Below are 22108 nucleotides of genomic sequence, written 5' to 3' on the forward strand. Positions count from 1 at the left end.
TTGACTTCATTAAATCAACTTTTTATTAGAATGTTCAAGAAATACAAAATCACACGTATCTGTAAACAACAGAACAGTATTATCATACACATCTGCCCGTCTTCTCCATCGGTCTTCTCCTTCCTTTCATCTGCCCGTCTTCTCCATCGGTCTTCTCAGTTCTTCTTTCCTTTCTTATTTTTCCTGAGAACAGAGAGATTATTGTTGTGAATGATTGTCCCATTGACAATTTTGATTCATTTATAATATTAAAAAAACTAAATAATCTCCAAACTATGTTTTGGCAATATATGTACATTGTTACATCATGCCAATAAAGCAAATTGAATTGAGAGAAAAGAGAGTCCCCTATGCCAGCTGTTAAAAACACTAAAACAACCTATTATCCAAACACACAAGGAAATCAATCAAATTGTTACAGAAATTAAAACCTCGTATTTGACAAATTGGGAAAATGAAACAAAACACAGAATAAACTAGATTGCTATTTGGCTTAAAGAGAGAATACAAACTCCCAGAATATCTCTACTCTGTCAGAGATACAAAACAGGAGACAGATCCAGACCCAAACACAGCCTCAGCGACCACCAACTGGCTATAAAAGGGAGACGCAAAATAAACATGGCCGCCCAAAGAGGAGCGTCTATCTGGTCACTGAACGACACGGGAGGCAGAGACAGAGATGCACTGCCTCCTCTACTGTGAGAAAAAAAATCCCAAATAAGAAAATCTCTAGTAAATGCACAGAAGTTGGGAATTGATTATCACATAAAGCGAGCATTAAAAAAAAGAATCCCCAAACTGGGAATTATTCTGGGAGAAACCAGATATATGATTTCCATAGCTGAGGAACGTCCCATGACCATTAATTCCCCGTGGTATTTACATTCTCTCTTTTTATAATCATAATTAAATGTATTGACCGAAGATTCCACAATACAACAGTCGAGCCAGCGAGCGCGCACGGAGCCGAGCCAGCGAGCGCGCACGGAGCCGAGCCAGCGAGCGCGCACGGAGCCGAGCCAGCGAGCGCGCACGGAGCCAGCGAGCGCGCACGGAGCCGAGCCAGCGAGCGCGCACGGAGCCGAGCCAGCGAGCGCGCACGGAGCCAGCGAGCGCCTTATGTCGCGCATCACTACTTCACAGGACGCATTTGAACATAAAAAATGATTTATCAAAATGTGTTTTTTGGCAGAAATGTCTTCTGGAACATGTGAACTTTCATGTGCCTTATTAACAAACTTGTATGCCATCTGTAAATATGAATAACATTGTTAAATTACGAGCCTAGTTGATTTTGCCACAGAAAAAGTCAGCAACCTTCACGCTAGCAATGATTGGCTGAGATAATGAGTGGGCTGGGCATGCCGGGAGATGAGTTTAGATTGGTCTGCCATGTAGCAAGCTTCTGTCTATAACATGAGCTGGTCAGTATGATAGCTAAGGAGATGGAGAATTCTGTAAATTGATTGCAAATATGCAGACTGAGTCGAAAAGATATCACACAGAAGGCTGTTGTATAAAACACCTGTCTCCGGATTACATCTTCAAACTAAGGGCAACCGTGGCACCCGTCACAGAGGGAGAGAAGCGTCCATCCATGTATATGGGTAAGATAGTCTAGCTAGATACAGTTAGCTGGCTAGCTAGCTAACGTTACGTGTATGATTTGTGTAGTAATATTATTCGTATCTCAGAGCCATTTGCAGTGCTAGTTACAACCTAATGCTAGCTAGCTAACATTGAACCTGGTTGGTTAGCTAGCTACCTGCAGATTCATGCAGGGTAGTAACATCATGAGTTGGGATTATGGTTCATTGTTTAGCTACCTAGCTACATGTCTTAACAAAAAGACTCCACTATGCAAGTAACCATTTCACTACGGTTATGACGTCACTGTGACACAACAGCTGATGATAGGTAGCTGGTAAATTCACTCTGGCTACCTACACCGATTTCAGAGTGCAGAATAACTGACGAATTTACCAACGTTCAACACCCGTTGAATATGGCCGGTGTCAGTAAACTTTGGCTCCGGATAACATGACAACAGCCTAACCAGCTCTGCTACGGTGAGTAAAATGGTCAGAGAGAGGTGGTCTCTCATTATGTGTCTGGAAGTAGCTAGCAAGATAGCCATCGTTAGTTTGGGTGCTTGACTGCCGTGAGGTCAGAACGCTCGGGTCAATCATACTCCAAGGCCAGAGCGTCCAGTGTGCGCTCAGAGCGAAACTCTGAGTTTACGAACTGCCAACGGGCCGAGTTTACGAACTGCCAACGGGCCGAGTTTACAAACTGCCAACGGGCCGAGTTTACAAACTGCCAACGGGCCGAGTTTACAAACTGCCAACGGGCCGAGTTTACAAACTGCCAACGGGCCGAGTTTACAAACTGCCAACGGGCCGAGTTTACAAACTGCCAACGGGCCGAGTTTACAAACTGCCAAGGCGCCGAGTTTACAAACTGCCAAGGCGCCGAGTTTACAAACTGCCAAGGCGCCGAGTTTACAAACTGCCAAGGCGCCGAGTTTACAAACTGCCAAGGCGCCGAGTTTACAAACTGCCAAGGCGCCGAGTTTACATTTACATTTTTACATTTAAGTCATTTAGCAGACGCTCTTATCCAGAGCGACTTACAAATTGGTGCATTCACCTTATAATATCCAGTGGAACAACCACTTTACAATAGTGCATCTAAATCTTTTAAGGGGGGGGTTAGAAGGATTACTTTATCCTATCCCAGGTATTCCTTAAAGAGGTGGGGTTTCAGGTGTCTCCGGAAGGTGGTGATTGACTCCGCTGTCCTGGCGTCGTGAGGGAGCTTGTTCCACCATTGGGGTGCCAGAGCAGCGAACAGTTTTGAATGGCTGAGCGGGAACTGTGCTTCCTCAGAGGTAGGGGGGCGAGCAGGCCAGAGGTGGATGAACGCAGTGCCCTTGTTTGGGTGTAGGGCCTGATCAGAGCCTGAAGGTACGGAGGTGCCGTTCCCCTCACAGCTCCGTAGGCAAGCACCATGGTCTTGTAGCGGATGCGAGCTTCGACTGGAAGCCAGTGGAGAGAGCGGAGGAGCGGGGTGACGTGAGGGGAACGGGGTGACGTGAGACGGGGTGACGTGAGAGAACTGCCAAGGCGCCGAGTTTACAAACTGCCAAGGCGCCGAGTTTCCGAACTGCCAAGGGGCCGAGTTTCCGAACTGCCAAGGGGCCGAGTTTCCGAACTGCCAAGGGGCCGAGTTTCCGAACTGCCAAGGGGCCGAGTTTCCGAACTGCCAAGGGGCCGAGTTTCCGAACTGCCAAGGGGCCGAGTTTCCTAACTGCCAAGGGGCCGAGTTTCCTAACTGCCAAGGGGCCGAGTTTCCGAACTGCCAACGGGCCGAGTTTCCGAACTGCCAACGGGCCGAGTTTACGAACTGCCAACGGGCCGAGTTTACGAACTGCCAAGGGGCCGAGTTTACGAACTGCCAAGGGGCCGAGTTTACGAACTGCCAAGGGGCCGAGTTTACGAACTGCCAAGGGGCCGAGTTTCCGAACGCCCTGAGCACACTCTGGCACGCCATATTAAATAAACCAGCATTTAGTCTTTAAACCTTTGGTTGTTTACCACATGGCCTCACATGTGAATCCTTAAAGAGATGGGTGGGGCTAAAGCTTAAAAGGGTGTGAACGACGCTGAATGGGTGGAGACAATGAGGAGCTCTCCAGTAGGTACCAAAACATTCAACGGACATTTTCTCAAAAGTGGGGTTACAAGTTTATCAACTTTCAAAGCAGAATAACTTTCCCATTCGTTCCTCAACTGTAGTGTCTGATATACCATTTTCTAGCTCTGAGTCTCTACTTCATCCAATGTAAAAAAACAGTTTCAAATGTTGCCACATCAGACTGAATCGAGCCGGTCGGTCACATTTGCACATCGTTATAGCGCTGTACACAGCCATAATATGACATTTCAAATGTCTCTACTCCACTGAAACTACTGGGAGAGTAATATTTACTGTTCATTCTTTGTTTATTATCTATTTCACTTGCTTTGGCAATGTAAACATGTTTCCCATGCCAATAAAGCCCTTTGAATTGAGAGAGAGGAGAGAGAGAGAGAGGCGCGAGAGAGAGGTGAGAGAGAGAGAGGTGAGAGAGAGAGGCACGAGAGAGAGGTGAGAGAGAGAGAGGTGAGAGAGAGAGGCGCGAGAGAGGTGAGAGAGAGAGAGAGAGAGAGAGTGAGAGAGAGAGAGTGAGAGAGAGTAAGGGTCAGAAGTCAGTGTCAACCTCACAATACACTAAACACAAATATGTCTGATGACATCATCAAAAGAAGACAGTTAGAGCACATTAACCCAGATGGATATTTCTCAATTCATCTATTCCTCTCCTCCTCAAAACAGACTGGAAAAGAAAGTCAGAGGGGAAGGACCTCACCTCTCCTCCTCCAACAGGGTTGAGAAGGAGGCGAGGAATAGATGAATTGAGAAATATCCTTTTGTTTCCTCTACACGATCAGAGCACCTACCTCGTCCCCTGGACCTTAGACTGGACTCCAACAGACGACTTCTGTCCTTCGTCTCCCTTCGTCTCCTGTCCGTCAGCTCCTTTCTTTGGGCCTCCCAGTCCTCCTTTCTTCTTTCTTCTCTTCTGTCCTTCCGCTCCTCCTCCTCCAGTCTTCTCTCCTCCTCTTCCCTTCTTCAGAACAAATTGAGGGGTGGTGCGGATACTGCTCCTCTTCGGTGGTTTCTTCTGGAGCTGCCGTTTGACTTTACTGCAGAAACACAGTTATGCTTAAAATTAGGTTCTTATTTCTCAGGTTCCTGTAGCCCCTCCCCTCTGAGCCATAGGTTCCTGTAGCCCCTCCCCTCTGACCCATAGGTTCCTGTAGCCCCTCCCCTCTGAGCCATAGGTTCCTGTAGCCCCTCCTCTCTGACCCATAGGTTCCTGTAGCCCCTCCCCTCTGACCCATAGGTTCCTGTAGCCCCCTCCCCTCTGACCCATAGGTTCCTGTAGCCCCTCCCCTCTGACCCATAGGTTACTATAGCTACTGACAACGTTACAAGCATCATTACGAAATGAGGGAGATGTTTAATTAAAGAATGGATTGACTTTTTCCAATGCTTGTTAAGGATAGTTATCACGTTTCACATTGGATCTATTAACTACAGAAAAGGTAAGACGTGTTTTTAATCCAAGGTTGTTATCTAGCTAACGTTTGCTTAGGTCCAACGTTAAATCAACTCGGAAGTTCAAAGGCATTCACAGTTCCTCCGTAGAAGCCTCTCCTCCCTCTAGGTATAATTCAGATAATACATGTCGTGACAAGACGGCAAGCTTCCTCCATTTCTTCTCTCACCTCTCCTCACCCTCTAAATGCTCTACACTGGCAGCACAGTGTGCGAGTCATCATGATTAAACCATGCGGTCCAGAAAAATATAATGCTTCGGTTCAGAATAATTTTGGTTACAACCCCTGCTAAGGGATAACAGTTACTGATTTATAACCCATCTACTACTGGATAATAACAGACAGGAAACATCAGCTAAACCACCTGTACTGAACCTTTCCAGGCAGCTGTAAACTAACTCACCTGTACTGAACCTTTCTAGGCAGCTGTAAACTAACTCACCTGTACTGAACCTTTCCAGGCAGCTGGACACTCACCTGTACTGAACCTTTCTAGGCAGCTGTAAACTAACTCACCTGTACTGAACCTTTCCAGGCAGCTGGACACTCACCTGTACTGAACCTTTCCAGGCAGCTGTAAACTAACTCACCTGTACTGAACCTTTCCAGGCAGCTGTAAACTAACTCACCTGTACTGAACCTTTCCAGGCAGCTGTAAACTAACTCACCTGTACTGAACCTTTCTAGGCAGCTGTAAACTAACTGTACTGAACCTTTCCAGGCAGCTGGAAACTACTCACCTGTACTGAACCTTTCCAGGCAGCTGTAAACTACTAACCTGTACTGAACCTTTCCAGGCAGCTGGAACACTCACCTGTACTGAACCTTTCTAGGCAGCTGTAAACTAACTCACCTGTACTGAACCTTTCCAGGCAGCTGGACACTCACCTGTACTGAACCTTTCTAGGCAGCTGTAAACTAACTCACCTGTACTGAACCTTTCCAGGCAGCTGGACACTCACCTGTACTGAACCTTTCTAGGCAGCTGTAAACTAACTCACCTGTACTGAACCTTTCCAGGCAGCTGTAAACTAACTCACCTGTACTGAACCTTTCCAGGCAGCTGTAAACTAACTGTACTGAACCTTTCTAGGCAGCTGTAAACTAACTCACCTGTACTGAACCTTTCTAGGCAGCTGTAAACTAACTACCTCACAGACACTCACCTGTACTGAACCTTTCTAGGCAGCTGTAAACTAACTCACCTGTACTGAACCTTTCCAGGCAGCTGTAAACTAACTCACCTGTACTGAACCTTTCTAGGCAGCTGTAAACTAACTCACCTGTACTGAACCTTTCTAGGCAGCTGTAAACTAACTCACCTGTACTGAACCTTTCCAGGCAGCTGTAAACTAACTCACCTGTACTGAACCTTTCCAGGCAGCTGTAAACTCACCTGTACTGAACCTTTCTAGGCAGCTGTAAACTAACTCACCTGTACTGAACCTTTCTAGGCAGCTGTAAACTAACTCACCTGTACTGAACCTTTCTAGGCAGCTGTAAACTAACTCACCTGTACTGAACCTTTCTAGGCAGCTGTAAACTAACTCACCTGTACTGAACCTTTCTAGGCAGCTGTAAACTAACTCACCTGTACTGAACCTTTCTAGGCAGCTGTAAACTAACTCACCTGTACTGAACCTTTCTAGGCAGCTGTAAACTAACTCACCTGTACTGAACCTTTCTAGGCAGCTGTAAACTAACTCACCTGTACTGAACCTTTCTAGGCAGCTGTAAACTAACTCACCTGTACTGAACCTTTCCAGGCAGCTGTAAACTAACTCACCTGTACTGAACCTTTCTAGGCAGCTGTAAACTAACTCACCTGTACTGAACCTTTCTAGGCAGCTGTAAACTCACCTGTACTGAACCTTTCCAGGCAGCTGTAAACTAACTCACCTGTGCTGAACCTTTCTAGGCAGCTGTAAACTAACTCACCTGTACTGAACCTTTCCAGGCAGCTGTAAACTAACTCACCTGTACTGAACCTTTCTAGGCAGCTGTAAACTAACTCACCTGTACTGAACCTTTCTAGGCAGCTGTAAACTAACTCACCTGTACTGAACCTTTCTAGGCAGCTGTAAACTAACTCACCTGTACTGAACCTTTCCAGGCAGCTGTAAACTAACTCACCTGTACTGAACCTTTCTAGGCAGCTGTAAACTAACTCACCTGTACTGAACCTTTCTAGGCAGCTGTAAACTAACTCACCTGTACTGAACCTTTCTAGGCAGCTGTAAACTAACTCACCTGTACTGAACCTTTCCAGGCAGCTGTAAACTAACTCACCTGTACTGAACCTTTCCAGGCAGCTGTAAACTAACTCACCTGTACTGAACCTTTCCAGGCAGCTGTAAACTAACTCACCTGTACTGAACCTTTCCAGGCAGCTGTAAACTAACTCACCTGTACTGAACCTTTCCAGGCAGCTGTAAACTAACTCACCTGTACTGAACCTTTCTAGGCAGCTGTAAACTAACTCACCTGTACTGAACCTTTCCAGGCAGCTGTAAACTAACTCACCTGTACTGAACCTTTCCAGGCAGCTGTAAACTAACTCACCTGTACTGAACCTTTCTAGGCAGCTGTAAACTAACTCACCTGTACTGAACCTTTCCAGGCAGCTGTAAACTAACTCACCTGTACTGAACCTTTCTAGGCAGCTGTAAACTAACTCACCTGTACTGAACCTTTCTAGGCAGCTGTAAACTAACTCACCTGTACTGAACCTTTCTAGGCAGCTGTAAACTCACCTGTACTGAACCTTTCTAGGCAGCTGTAAACTAACTCACCTGTACTGAACCTTTCTAGGCAGCTGTAAACTAACTCACCTGTACTGAACCTTTCTAGGCAGCTGTAAACTAACTCACCTGTACTGAACCTTTCTAGGCAGCTGTAAACTAACTCACCTGTACTGAACCTTTCTAGGCAGCTGTAAACTAACTCACCTGTACTGAACCTTTCTAGGCAGCTGTAAACTAACTCACCTGTACTGAACCTTTCCAGGCAGCTGTAAACTAACTCACCTGTACTGAACCTTTCCAGGCAGCTGTAAACTAACTCACCTGTACTGAACCTTTCCAGGCAGCTGTAAACTAACTCACCTGTACTGAACCTTTCTAGGCAGCTGTAAACTAACTCACCTGTACTGAACCTTTCTAGGCAGCTGTAAACTAACTCACCTGTACTGAACCTTTCCAGGCAGCTGTAAACTAACTCACCTGTACTGAACCTTTCCAGGCAGCTGTAAACTAACTCACCTGTACTGAACCTTTCTAGGCAGCTGTAAACTAACTCACCTGTACTGAACCTTTCTAGGCAGCTGTAAACTAACTCACCTGTACTGAACCTTTCCAGGCAGCTGGAAACTCACCTGTACTGAACCTTTCCAGGCAGCTGTAAACTAACTCACCTGTACTGAACCTTTCCAGGCAGCTGTAAACTAACTCACCTGTACTGAACCTTTCCAGGCAGCTGTAAACTAACTCACCTGTACTGAACCTTTCCAGGCAGCTGGAAACTCACCTGTACTGAACCTTTCTAGGCAGCTGTAAACTAACTCACCTGTACTGAACCTTTCCAGGCAGCTGTAAACTAACTCACCTGTACTGAACCTTTCCAGGCAGCTGGAAACTCACCTGTGTATCTTTTTAAAGCCAACCATGTAGCCAGGGACAGGACAACCTGCCTGCTTGATCACATTGGCAATACTGGAGAGAGAGAGAGAGAGGTGGGGGAGAGAGAGAGAGAGAGAGAGAGAGGTGGGGGAGAGAGAGAGAGAGAGGTGGGAGAGAGGTGGGGGGAGAGAGAGAGGTGGGGGGAGAGAGAGAGGTGGGAGAGAGAGAGAGAGAGAGAGGTAGGAGAGAGAGAGAGAGGTAGGAGAGAGAGAGGTGGGGGGAGAGAGAGAGAGAGAGGTGGGGGAGAGAGAGAGAGAGAGAGGTGGGGGAGAGAGAGAGAGAGAGAGGTGGGGGAGAGAGAGAGAGAGGTGGGGGAGAGAGAGAGAGAGAGAGAGAGGTGGGGGAGAGAGAGAGAGAGAGGTAGGAGAGAGAGAGAGGTGGGGGGGAGAGAGAGGTGGGAGGAGAGAGAGAGAGAGGTGGGAGAGAGAGAGAGGTGGGGGGGAGAGAGAGGTGGGAGGAGAGAGAGAGAGAGGTGGGAGAGAGAGAGGGTGGGGGGGAGAGAGAGGTGGGGGGAGAGAGAGGTGGGAGAGAGAGAGAGAGAGAGAGAGAGAGGTGGGGGAGAGAGAGAGAGAGAGGTGGGGGGGAGAGAGAGGTGGGAGGAGAGAGAGAGAGAGGTGGGAGAGAGAGAGAGGTGGGGGGGAGAGAGAGGTGGGGGAGAGAGAGAGGTGGGAGGAGAGAGAGGTGGGAGGAGAGAGAGAGAGAGGTGAGAGAGAGAGAGAGGTGGGGGGGAGAGAGAGGTGGGAGGAGAGAGAGAGAGGTGGGAGAGAGAGAGAGAGAGAGAGAGGTAGGAGAGAGAGAGAGAGAGAGGTAGGAGAGAGAGAGAGAGAGAGGTAGGAGAGAGAGAGAGAGAGAGGTGGTGGGAGAGAGAGAGAGAGAGAGAGAGGTGGGGGGAGAGAGAGAGAGAGAGGTAGGGGGAGAGAGAGGTGGGAGGAGAGAGAGAGAGAGGTAGGAGAGGGAGAGAGAGGTGGGAGGAGAGAGAGAGAGAGGTAGGAGAGAGAGAGAGAGGTGGGGGGAGAGAGAGAGAGAGAGAGAGAGAGGTGGGGGGGAGAGAGAGAGAGAGAGAGAGAGAGAGAGAGAGAGAGAGAGAGAGAGGTGGGGGAGAGAGAGAGAGAGAGAGAGAGAGAGAGAGAGAGGTAGGAGAGAGAGAGAGAGGTAGGAGAGAGAGAGAGAGGTAGGAGAGAGAGAGAGGTGGGGGGGAGAGAGAGAGAGGTGGGGGGAGAGAGGTAGGAGAGAGAGAGAGGTGGGGGGAGAGAGAGAGAGGTGGGGGGAGAGAGAGAGAGAGGTAGGAGAGAGAGAGAGGTGGGGGAGAGAGAGAGGTGGGGGAGAGAGAGAGAGAGGTAGGAGAGAGAGAGGTAGGAGAGAGAGAGGTGGGGGGAGAGAGAGAGAGAGAGAGAGAGAGGTGGGGGAGAGAGAGGGAGAGAGAGAGGTGGGGGAGAGAGAGAGAGAGAGAGGTGGGGGAGAGAGAGAGAGATAGAGAGAGGTGGGGGAGAGAGAGAGAGAGAGAGGTGGGGGAGAGAGAGAGAGAGAGAGAGAGAGGTGGGGAGAGAGAGAGAGAGGTGGGGAGAGAGAGAGAGAGAGGTGGGGAGAGAGAGAGAGAGGTGGGGGAGAGAGAGAGAGAGGTGGGGAGAGAGAGAGGTGGGGAGAGAGAGGTGGGGAGAGAGAGAGAGAGGTGGGGAGAGAGAGAGAGAGATGGGAGAGAGAGAGGGTTGGGGCGAGAGAGGTGGGGAAGAGAGAGAGAGGTGGGGGAGAGAGGTGAGAGAGAGAGGTGGGGGAGAGAGAGAGAGAGAGAGAGAGGTGGGGAGAGAGAGAGAGAGGTGGGAGAGAGAGAGAGAGGTGGGGAGAGAGAGAGAGAGGTGGGGAGAGAGAGAGAGAGGTGGGAGAGAGAGAGGTGGGGGAGAGAGAGAGAGAGAGAGAGAGGTGGGGGAGAGAGAGAGAGAGAGAGGTGGGGGAGAGAGAGAGAGAGAGAGAGGTGGGGGAGAGAGAGAGAGAGGTGTGGGGAGAGAGAGAGCGGTGAGTTAATACTACAGTTCCCATCAGACCGTGCTGCTTTACAAGCCCCTCCCCCCGTGGATCTCTAGGCTCCTCCCCCTGGTGTACCTGCGTAGAAGAGGCTTGTCATCCTCGGTGAAGAAGGTGACAGCTCTTCCCGTGCGTCCCGCCCTGCCAGTACGACCTAGGATTAGATGGACAACACTACATTACATACATACTAGAAGTAGTGCACTATATATAGGGAATAGGGTTCCATAGGGCTCTGGTCTAAAGTAGTGCACTATATAGGGAATAGGGGGCCATAGGGCTCTGGTCTAAAGTAGTGCACTATATAGGGAATAGGGGGCCATAGGGCTCTGGTCTAAAGTAGTGCACTATATAGGGAATAGGGGGCCATAGGGCTCTGGTCTAAAGTAGTGCACTATATAGGGAATAGGGTTCCATAGGGCTCTGGTCTAAAGTAGTGCACTATATAGGGAATAGGGTTCCATAGGACTCTGGTCTAAAGTAGTGCACTATATAGGGAATAGGGTTCCATAGGGCTCTGGTCTAAAGTAGTGCACTATATAGGGAATAGGGTTCCATAGGACTCTGGTCTAAAGTAGTGCACTATATAGGGAATAGGGTTCCATAGGGCTCTGGTCTAAAGTAGTGCACTATATAGGGAATAGGGTTCCATAGGACTCTGGTCTAAAGTAGTGCACTATATAGGGAATAGGGTTCCATAGGGCTCTGGTCTAAAGTAGTGCACTATATAGGGAATAGGGTTCCATAGGGCTCTGGTCTAAAGTAGTGTACTACCTAGGGACTAGGGTTCCATAGGGCTCTGGTCTAAAGTAGTGCACTATATAGGGAATAGGGTGCCATAGGGCTCTGGTCTAAAGTAGTGCACTATATAGGGAATAGGGTTCCATAGGGCTCTGGTCTAAAGTAGTGCACTACATAGGGAATAGGGTGTCTCCCAAAAAATGGTAAAAGACTCCAGTCACCCCAGTCATAGACTGTTCTCTCTGCTACCGCACGGCAAGCGGTATCGGAGCGCCAAGTCTTGTTCCAAAAGGTTCCTGAACAGCTTCTACCCCCAAACCACAAGACTGCTGAACAATTAATCAAAATGGAACACCCGGACTATTTACACTGATCTCTCCCCCCCACCCCTCTTTGTTTTTACACTGCTGCTACTCGCTGTGTATTATGTTTGCAGTCACTCGACCCCCGACCTACACGTTAAGTAGAGGTCATGTGTACTCAGAACCGTATTCAGCACGAAACTAATAAAAATGAGATTAGATTTTTCCGAGCTTTGTGCAGATGTGGTAGTGTAGTGATACGGATGGGACTAACCGATGCGGTGGATGTACTCCACAGCGCTGGTAGGGAAGTCGTAGTTCAGCACCAGGTTCACACCCTTAAAGTCGATTCCTCGGGCCAGCAGGGCCGTACAGATCAACACCCAGATATCACCAGACCGGAAACTACTGATCACGTTGTCTCTCTGGAGAAAAAACAAGTTAGTGACTGACTTACAGTAGTGTGTGTGTGTGTGTGTGTGTGTGTGTGTGTGTGTACACATGTTGTACTATATGTGGGAGTACAGTAGAGAGAGAGTGTGTGTGTGTGTGTGTGTGTGTACTATATGTGGGAGTACAGTAGAGAGAGTGTGTGTGTGTGTGTGTGTGTGTGTGTGTGTGTGTGTGTGTGTGTTGCTGTGTGCGTACGTGCGCGTACCTGTTGCTGTGTGCGGTCAGCGTGTATGATGTCTACGTTGATGCCTTCGTAGACCAGCTCATGGAAAAGCTCTCTGGCTCGATCAATAGACTGGACAAACACCAGCATAGGAGGCAAGAAACCCTAGAGAGAGAGGAGAGAGGAATTAGTCTTTACCATTCAGTTATCAAATGTTATCTGAAACATGCTTGGTAAACAACCAGACTACCAGTGAAATGCTTGGTAAACAACAGGTGGAGACTACCAGTGAAATGCTTGGTAAACAACAGGTGTAGACTACCAGGGAAATGCTTGGTAAACAACAGGTGTAGACTACCAGTGAAATGCTTGGTAAACAACAGGTGGAGACTACCAGTGAAATGCTTGGTAAACAACAGGTGGAGACTACCAGGGAAATGCTTGGTAAACAACAGGTGGAGACTACCAGTGAAATGCTTGGTAAACAACAGGTGGAGACTACCAGTGAAATGCTTGGTAAACAACAGGTGGAGACTACCAGGGAAATGCTTGGTAAACAACAGGTGGAGACTACCAGGGAAATGCTTGGTAAACAACCAGACTACCAGTGAAATGCTTGGTTAACAACAGGTGGAGACTACCAGGGAAATGCTTGGTAAACAACAGGTGGAGACTACCAGGGAAATGCTTGGTAAACAACAGGTGGAGACTACCAGGGAAATGCTTGGTAAACAACAGGTGGAGACTACCAGGGAAATGCTTGGTAAACAACCAGACTACCAGTGAAATGCTTGGTTAACAACAGGTGGAGACTACCAGGGAAATGCTTGGTAAACAACAGGTGGAGACTACCAGGGAAATGCTTGGTAAACAACCAGACTACCAGTGAAATGCTTGGTAAACAACAGGTGGAGACTACCAGGGAAATGCTTGGTAAACAACAGGTGTAGACTACCAGTGAAATGCTTGGTAAACAACAGGTGTAGACTACCAGTGAAATGCTTGGTAAACAACAGGTGTAGACTACCAGTGAAATGCTTGGTAAACAACAGGTGGAGACTACCAGTGAAATGCTTGGTAAACAACAGGTGGAGACTACCAGTGAAATGCTTGGTAAACAACAGGTGGAGACTACCAGGGAAATGCTTGGTAAACAACAGGTGGAGACTACCAGTGAAATGCTTGTTAAACAACCAGACTACCAGTGAAATGCTTGGTAAACAACAGGTGGAGACTACCAGGGAAATGTTTACCTACAGGCCCTTCCCAACAATGCAGAGAGAAACAAGGAATAAATACACAATGAGTAACAATAACATGGCTATATACACGGGGTACCAGGTAATAACATGGCTATATACACGGGGTACCAGGTAATAACATGGCTATATACACGGGGTACCAGGTAATAACATGGCTATATACACAGGGTACCAGGTAATAACATGGCTATATACACTGGGTACCAGGTAATAACTGGCTAAATACACAGGGTACCAGGTAATAACATGGCTATATACACAGGGTACCAGGTAATAACATGGCTATATACACTGGGTACCAGTACTGAGTCAATGTGCAGGGGTACCAGGTAATAACATGGCTATATACACTGGGTACCAGGTAATAACATGGCTATATACACTGGGTACCAGTACTGAGTCAATGTGCAGGGGTACCAGGTAATAACATGGCTATATACACAGGGTACCAGTACTGAGTCGATGTGCAGGGGTACCAGGTAATAACATGGCTATATACACAGGGTACCAGGTAATAACATGGCTATATACACTGGGTACCAGGTAATAACATGGCTATATACACGGGGTACCAGGTAATAACATGGCTATATACACAGGGTACCAGGTAATAACATGGCTATATACACAGGGTACCAGGTAATAACATGGCTATATACACAGGGTACCAGTACTGAGTCAATGTGCAGGGGTACCAGGTAATAACATGGCTATATACACAGGGTACCAGGTAATAACATGGCTATATACACTGGGTACCAGTACTGAGTCAATGTGCAGGGGTACCAGGTAATAACATGGCTATATACACAGGGTACCAGTACTGAGTCGATGTGCAGGGGTACCAGGTAATAACATGGCTATATACACAGGGTACCAGGTAATAACATGGCTATATACACTGGGTACCAGGTAATAACATGGCTATATACACGGGGTACCAGGTAATAACATGGCTATATACACAGGGTACCAGGTAATAACATGGCTATATACACAGGGTACCAGGTAATAACATGGCTATATACACAGGGTACCAGGTAATAACATGGCTATATACACGGGGTACCAGGTAATAACATGGCTATATACACAGGGTACCAGGTAATAACATGGCTATATACACGGGGTACCAGGTAATAACATGGCTATATACACTGGGTACCAGGTAATAACATGGCTATATACACGGGGTACCAGGTAATAACATGGCTATATACACGGGGTACCAGGTAATAACATGGCTATATACACAGGGTACCAGGTAATAACATGGCTATATACACGGGGTACCAGGTAATAACATGGCTATATACACTGGGTACCAGGTAATAACATGGCTATATACACAGGGGTACCAGGTAATAACATGGCTATATACACAGGGGTACCAGGTAATAACATGGCTATATACACGGGGTACCAGGTAATAACATGGCTATATACACAGGGTACCAGTACTGAGTCGATGTGCAGGGGTACCAGGTAATAACATGGCTATATACACAGGGTACCAGTACTGAGTCGATGTGCAGGGGTACCAGGTAATAACATGGCTGTATACACAGGGTACCAGGTAATAACATGGCTATATACACGGGGTACCAGGTAATAACATGGCTATATACACGGGGTACCAGGTAATAACATGGCTATATACACGGGGTACCAGGTAATAACATGGCTATATACACGGGGTACCAGGTAATAACATGGCTATATACACGGGGTACCAGGTAATAACATGGCTATATACACGGGGTACCAGGTAATAACATGGCTATATACACGGGGTACCAGGTAATAACATGGCTATATACACGGGTACCAGGTAATAACATGGCTATATACACGGGGTACCAGGTAATAACATGGCTATATACACGGGGTACCAGGTAATAACATGGCTATATACACGGGGTACCAGGTAATAACATGGCTATATACACGGGGTACCAGGTAATAACATGGCTATATACACGGGGTACCAGGTAATAACATGGCTATATACACGGGGTACCAGGTAATAACATGGCTATATACACGGGGTACCAGGTAATAACATGGCTATATACACGGGGTACCAGGTAATAACATGGCTATATACACGGGGTACCAGGTAATAACATGGCTATATACACGGGGTACCAGGTAATAACATGGCTATATACACGGGGTACCAGGTAATAACATGGCTATAAACACGGGGTACCAGGTAATAACATGGCTATATACACTGGGTAGCAGGTAATAACATGGCTATATACACGGGGTACCAGGTAATAACATGGCTATATACACGGGGTACCAGGTAATAACATGGCTATATACACGGGGTACCAGGTAATAACATGGCTATATACACGGGGTACCAGGTAATAACATGGCTATATACACTGGGTACCAGGTAATAACATGGCTATATACACGGGGTACCAGGTAATAACATGGCTATATACACGGGGTACCAGGTAATAACATGGCTATATACACGGGGTACCAGGTAATAACATGGCTATATACACGGGGTACCAGGTAATAACATGGCTATATACACGGGGTACCAGGTAATAACATGGCTATATACACGGGGTACCAGGTAATAACATGGCTATATACACGGGGTACCAGGTAATAACATGGCTATATACACGGGGTACCAGGTAATAACATGGCTATATACACGGGGTACCAGGTAATAACATGGCTATATACACGGGGTAGCAGGTAATAACATGGCTATATACACAGGGTAGCAGGTAATAACATGCCTATATACACAGGGTACCAGGTAATAACATGGCTATATACACAGGGTACCAGGTAATAACATGGCTATATACACAGGGTAGCAGTACTGAGTCGATGTGCAGGGGTACCAGGTAATAACATGGCTATATACACAGGGTACCAGTACTGAGTCAATGTGCAGAGGTACCAGGTAATAACATGCCTATATACACAGGGTACCAGTACTGAGTCGATGTGCAGGGGTACCAGGTAATAACATGGCTATATACACAGGGTAGCAGTACTGAGTCGATGTGCAGGGGTACCAGGTAATAACATGGCTATATACACAGGGTACCAGGTAATAACATGGCTGTATACACAGGGTACCAGGTAATAACATGGCTGTATACACAGGGTACCAGGTAATAACATGGCTATATACACAGGGTACCAGGTAATAACATGGCTATATACACAGGGTACCAGGTAATAACATGGCTATATACACTGGGTACCAGGTAATAACATGGCTATATACACTGGGTACCAGGTAATAACATGGCTATATACACTGGGTACCAGGTAATAACATGGCTATATACACAGGGTACCAGGTAATAACATGGCTATATACACTGGGTAGCAGGTAATAACATGGCTATATACAGGGAGTACCAGGTAATAACATGGCTATATACACAGGGTACCAGGCAATAACATGCCTATATACACAGGGTACCAGGCAATAACATGCCTATATACACAGGGTACCAGGTAATAACATGGCTATATACACAGGGTAGCAGGTAATAACATGGCTATATACACAGGGTACCAGGTAATAACATTGCTATATACACAGGGTAGCAGTACTGAGTCAATGTGCAGGGGTACAAGGTAATAACATGGCTATATACACGGGGTACCAGGTAATAACATGCCTATATACACAGGGTACCAGTACTGAGTCAATGTGCAGAGGTACAAGGTAATAACATGGCTATATACACGGGGTACCAGTTAATAACATGCCTATATACACAGGGTAGCAGTACTGAGTCAATGTGCAGAGGTACAAGGTAATAACATGGCTATATACACGGGGTACCAGGTAAAAACATGGCTATATACACAGGGTACCAGGTAATAACATGGCTATATACACAGGGTACCAGGTAATAACATGGCTATATACACAGGGTACCAGGTAATAACATGGCTATATACACAGGGTACCAGGTAATAACATGGCTATATACACAGGGTACCAGGTAATAACATGGCTATATACACAGGGTACCAGGTAATAACATGGCTATATACACAGGGTACCAGGTAATAACATGGCTATATACACAGGGTACCAGTACTGAGTCAATGTGCAGAGGTACCAGGTAATAACATGCCTATATACACGGGGTACCAGTACTGAGTCAATGTGCAGGGGTACCAGGTAATAACATGGCTATATACACAGGGTACCAGGTAATAACATGGCTATATACACTGGGTACCAGGTAATAACATGGCTATATACACAGGGTACCAGGTAATAACATGGCTATATACACAGGGTACCAGGTAATAACATTGCTATATACACAGGGTACCAGGTAATAACATGGCTATATACACAGGGTACCAGTACTGAGTCGATGTGCAGGGGTACCAGGTAATAACATGGCTATATACACAGGGTACCAGGTAATAACATGGCTATATACACAGGGTACCAGGTAATAACATGGCTATATACACAGGGTACCAGTACTGAGTCGATGTGCAGGGGTACCAGGTAATAACATGGCTATATACACAGGGTACCAGTACTGAGTCAATGTGCAGAGGTACCAGGTAATAACATGGCTATATACACAGGGTACCAGGTAATAACATGGCTATATACACAGGGTACCAGGTAATAACATGGCTATATACACTGGGTACCAGTACTGAGTCGATGTGCAGGGGTACCAGGTAATAACATGCCTATATACACAGGGTACCAGTACTGAGTCAATGTGCAGAGGTACCAGGTAATAACATGGCTATATACACAGGGTACCAGGTAATAACATGGCTATATACACAGGGTACCAGGTAATAACATGCCTATATGCACAGGGTACCAGTACTGAGTCGATGTGCAGGGGTACCAGGTAATAACATGGCTGTATACACAGGGTACCAGGTAATAACATGGCTATATACACAGGGTACCAGTACTGAGTCAATGTGCAGGGGTACCAGGTAATAACATGGCTGTATACACAGGGTACCAGGTAATAACATGGCTATATACACAGGGTACCAGTACTGAGTCAATGTGCAGAGGTACCAGGTAATAACATGGCTATATCACAGGGTAGCAGTACTAGTCGATGTGCAGGGGTACCAGGTAATAACATGGCTGTATACACAGGGTACCAGGTAATAACATGGCTATATACACAGGGTACCAGGTAATAACATGGCTATATACACAGGGTACCAGTACTGAGTGGATGTGCAGGGGTACCAGGTAATAACATGGCTATATACACAGGGTACCAGTACTGAGTCAATGTGCAGAGGTACCAGGTAATAACATGGCTATATACACAGGGTACCAGTACTGAGTCAATGTGCAGGGGTACCAGGTAATAACATGGCTGTATACACAGGGTACCAGGTAATAACATGGCTATATACACAGGGTACCAGTACTGAGTCAATGTGCAGAGGTACCAGGTAATAACATGGCTATATACACAGGGTAGCAGTACTGAGTCGATGTGCAGGGGTACCAGGTAATAACATGGCTATATACACAGGGTACCAGGTAATAACATGGCTATAAACACAGGGTACCAGGTAATAACATGGCTATATACACAGGGTACCAGGTAATAACATGGCTATATACACAGGGTAGCAGTACTGAGTCAATGTGCAGAGGTACCAGGTAATAACTTGGCTATATACACAGGGTACCAGGTAATAACATGGCTATATACACAGGGTAGCAGTACTGAGTGGATGTGCAGGGGTACCAGGTATTAACATGGCTGTATACACAGGGTAGAAGTACCGAGTCGATGTGCAGAGGTACCAGGTAATAACATGGCTATATACACAGGGTAGCAGTACCGAGTCGATGTGAAGGGATACCAGGTAACAACATGGCTGTATACACAGGGTAGCTGTACCGAGTCAATGTGCAGAGGTACCAGGTAATAACATGCCTATATACACAGGGTAGGAGTACCGAGTCGATGTGCAGGGGTACCAGGTAATAACATGGCTATATACACAGGGTAGCAGTACCGAGTCAATGTGCAGAGGTACGGGGTAATAACATGGCTATATACACAGGGTAGCAGTACCGAGTCGATGTGCAGAGGTACCAGGTAATAACATGGCTGTATACACAGGGTAGCAGTACCGAGTCGATGTGCAGGGGTACCAGGTAATAACATGGCTATATACACAGGGTACCAGGTAATAACATGGCTATATACACAGGGTACCAGTACTGAGTCGATGTGCAGGGGTACCAGGTAATAACATGGCTGTATACACAGGGTACCAGGTAATAACATGGCTGTATACACAGGGTAGCAGTACCGAGTCGATGTGCAGAGGTAATAACCAGGTAATAACATGAGTTAGAAAGAGGACTCTAGATGTTTTAACAGACAGCGCCATCGAGGGCCTTAGTCATGTTGCGCGAGTTGGAACCGGTGTTTTTCTGGATCAAACGCGCCAAATAAATTGACATTTTGGAGATATAACGACGGAATTAACCGAACAAAAGGACCATTTTGTGATGTTTATGGGACATATTGGAGTGCCAACAGAAGAAGATCTTCAAAAAGGCATTAATTATATCGTTATTTCTGAGTTTTGTGTCACGCCTGGCGGGATGAAATATGATTGTCTGTGTTTGTTCGATGGGGTGCTGTCCTCAGATAATAGTATGGTTTTCTTTCGCCGTAAATCTTTTTTTGAAATCAGGCACAGCTGCTGGATTAACAAGAAGTTTATCTTTAATCCTATGTGTAACACTTGTATCTTTCATCAATGTTTATGATGAGTACTTCTGTAATTTGGTTTGGCTCTCTGCAATTTCACCAGATGTTATTTGAGACAACGCATTACGATGATCATGCTGTTTAATCCGTTTCTTGATATGCCACACTTGTCAAGTGGATGGATTATCTTGGAAAAGGAGAAATGTTCACTAACAGGGATGTAAACACATTTGTGCACAACAGTTGAGAGAAAGCTTTTTTTGTGGATATGTAAAATGTCTGGGATCTGTTCAGTGTATTTTCCCAGACCCCCGATTGAAAACTCCTGGTCTAAGCCAACCAAGCCTGTTGTGCCACATAGTTGTCCATGTGTCAGTGTTGCTAAACAACCAACCCGACTATACTCCTGATCAAAATGTAATCCGTGTGGCTCAGTTGGTAGAGCATGGTGTGTGCAACGCCAGGGTTGTGGGTTCGATTCACTTCTTTTATTTTTTAAAAATTTTAATGCATGAAATGAAATGTATGCATTCACTACTGTAAGTCGCTCTGGATAAGAGCGTCTGCTAAATGACTAAAATGTAAATGTAATGTAATAATTGCAGATGGCAGTAAATCACTAACCATGGCTGTTTAAATACACCCCAATACAATTTTTGGAAATTGGATACTGTACCTACCTTTTAAAATGTGGTTATGTCATTTACGAAATGTAATGCATATGGAAAAGTTTAGCTCTTTATATTCTACAAAATATGGCAGCCGATACTGGATACACAGTCTAATAGAGACTAAACCCCTTCTGGTGCTGAACTCCCACTACATCCCCTGCATCAGTTAATCCTCCATATCACCACCACATTCAGTCTAATAGAGACTAAACCCCTTTATAACTGTGTTGATCTGTTGCTACTCTGTGCTTTACGTCACCCAATATTGACTTTTGTTTTAATTCAATTGCTTGTAATGACTGAGTCTTATTATACATGTACCACCAAGTCAGAATTTATTGGTGTTTGTGAGTTACGCTTTGTTCCTTCAACACCACACTGCACGTCATTGTCTTTTGGTATTATAAAATAACAAACCAGATACAGATAAAGCACCACTCCAGCTGGAAATACGCACTCTTCAGATAGAAAGAAATGTACTTCTTTAAAAAAGGAGAAAGCTCTCGACGGTGCTGCCCGTGGTGTTTCTACCTCTATGGTTCTCAACAGAAGACCACCTTGAGGTCGGAAAATATCTGACAAACTTTGACTCTGTAAAATGGCGCCGGAGAAGAAGGCTGAAGTTCTACATGTCCCCCAACTGATTGTGTTTTTTTTTTTTGTTCATTTATTTGCGTTGTTTGTAACTTATTTTGTACTTAAATGTTGCCACTACCGTCTCTTATGACCGAAAATAACTTCTGGGCAGCAGAACTGTGATTACTCACCACGGACTGGCAGAATCCTTTTTTTCCTTTAACGAGTCTGACGAGCCCGACGCGAATGATATGGGCCTGTTCCCGAGAAAGCAGTATATCTCCGTGATTTGCGTGAAGAGGAGGCGAAGAAAAAGGGCCAGAGGGCGGG

At 46.2% G+C, this 22108-nt stretch overlaps 1 protein-coding gene across 2 annotated transcripts in view; it reads right to left on the reverse strand.

Annotated features, from left to right (window-relative positions):
- The window catches only part of ddx52 (DEAD (Asp-Glu-Ala-Asp) box polypeptide 52), a 49095-nt gene continuing 26987 nt past the window's right edge, over positions 1-22108 (reverse strand). For both annotated transcript variants that reach the window (XM_014129893.2, XM_014129891.2), the window contains exons 10-15: positions 12566-12688; positions 12182-12332; positions 10943-11018; positions 8807-8878; positions 4506-4751; positions 1-183 (exon numbers count right to left, since the gene is read on the reverse strand). In XM_014129893.2, the coding sequence (XP_013985368.2) occupies positions 156-183; positions 4506-4751; positions 8807-8878; positions 10943-11018; positions 12182-12332; positions 12566-12688 (696 nt within the window). In that variant the 3' untranslated portion in view covers positions 1-155. The remainder of the gene's footprint in view (positions 184-4505; positions 4752-8806; positions 8879-10942; positions 11019-12181; positions 12333-12565; positions 12689-22108) is intronic.

This window comes from Salmo salar, chromosome ssa11 (assembly GCF_905237065.1).
Source record: "Salmo salar chromosome ssa11, Ssal_v3.1, whole genome shotgun sequence".
Classification (NCBI taxonomy): domain Eukaryota; kingdom Metazoa; phylum Chordata; class Actinopteri; order Salmoniformes; family Salmonidae; genus Salmo; species Salmo salar.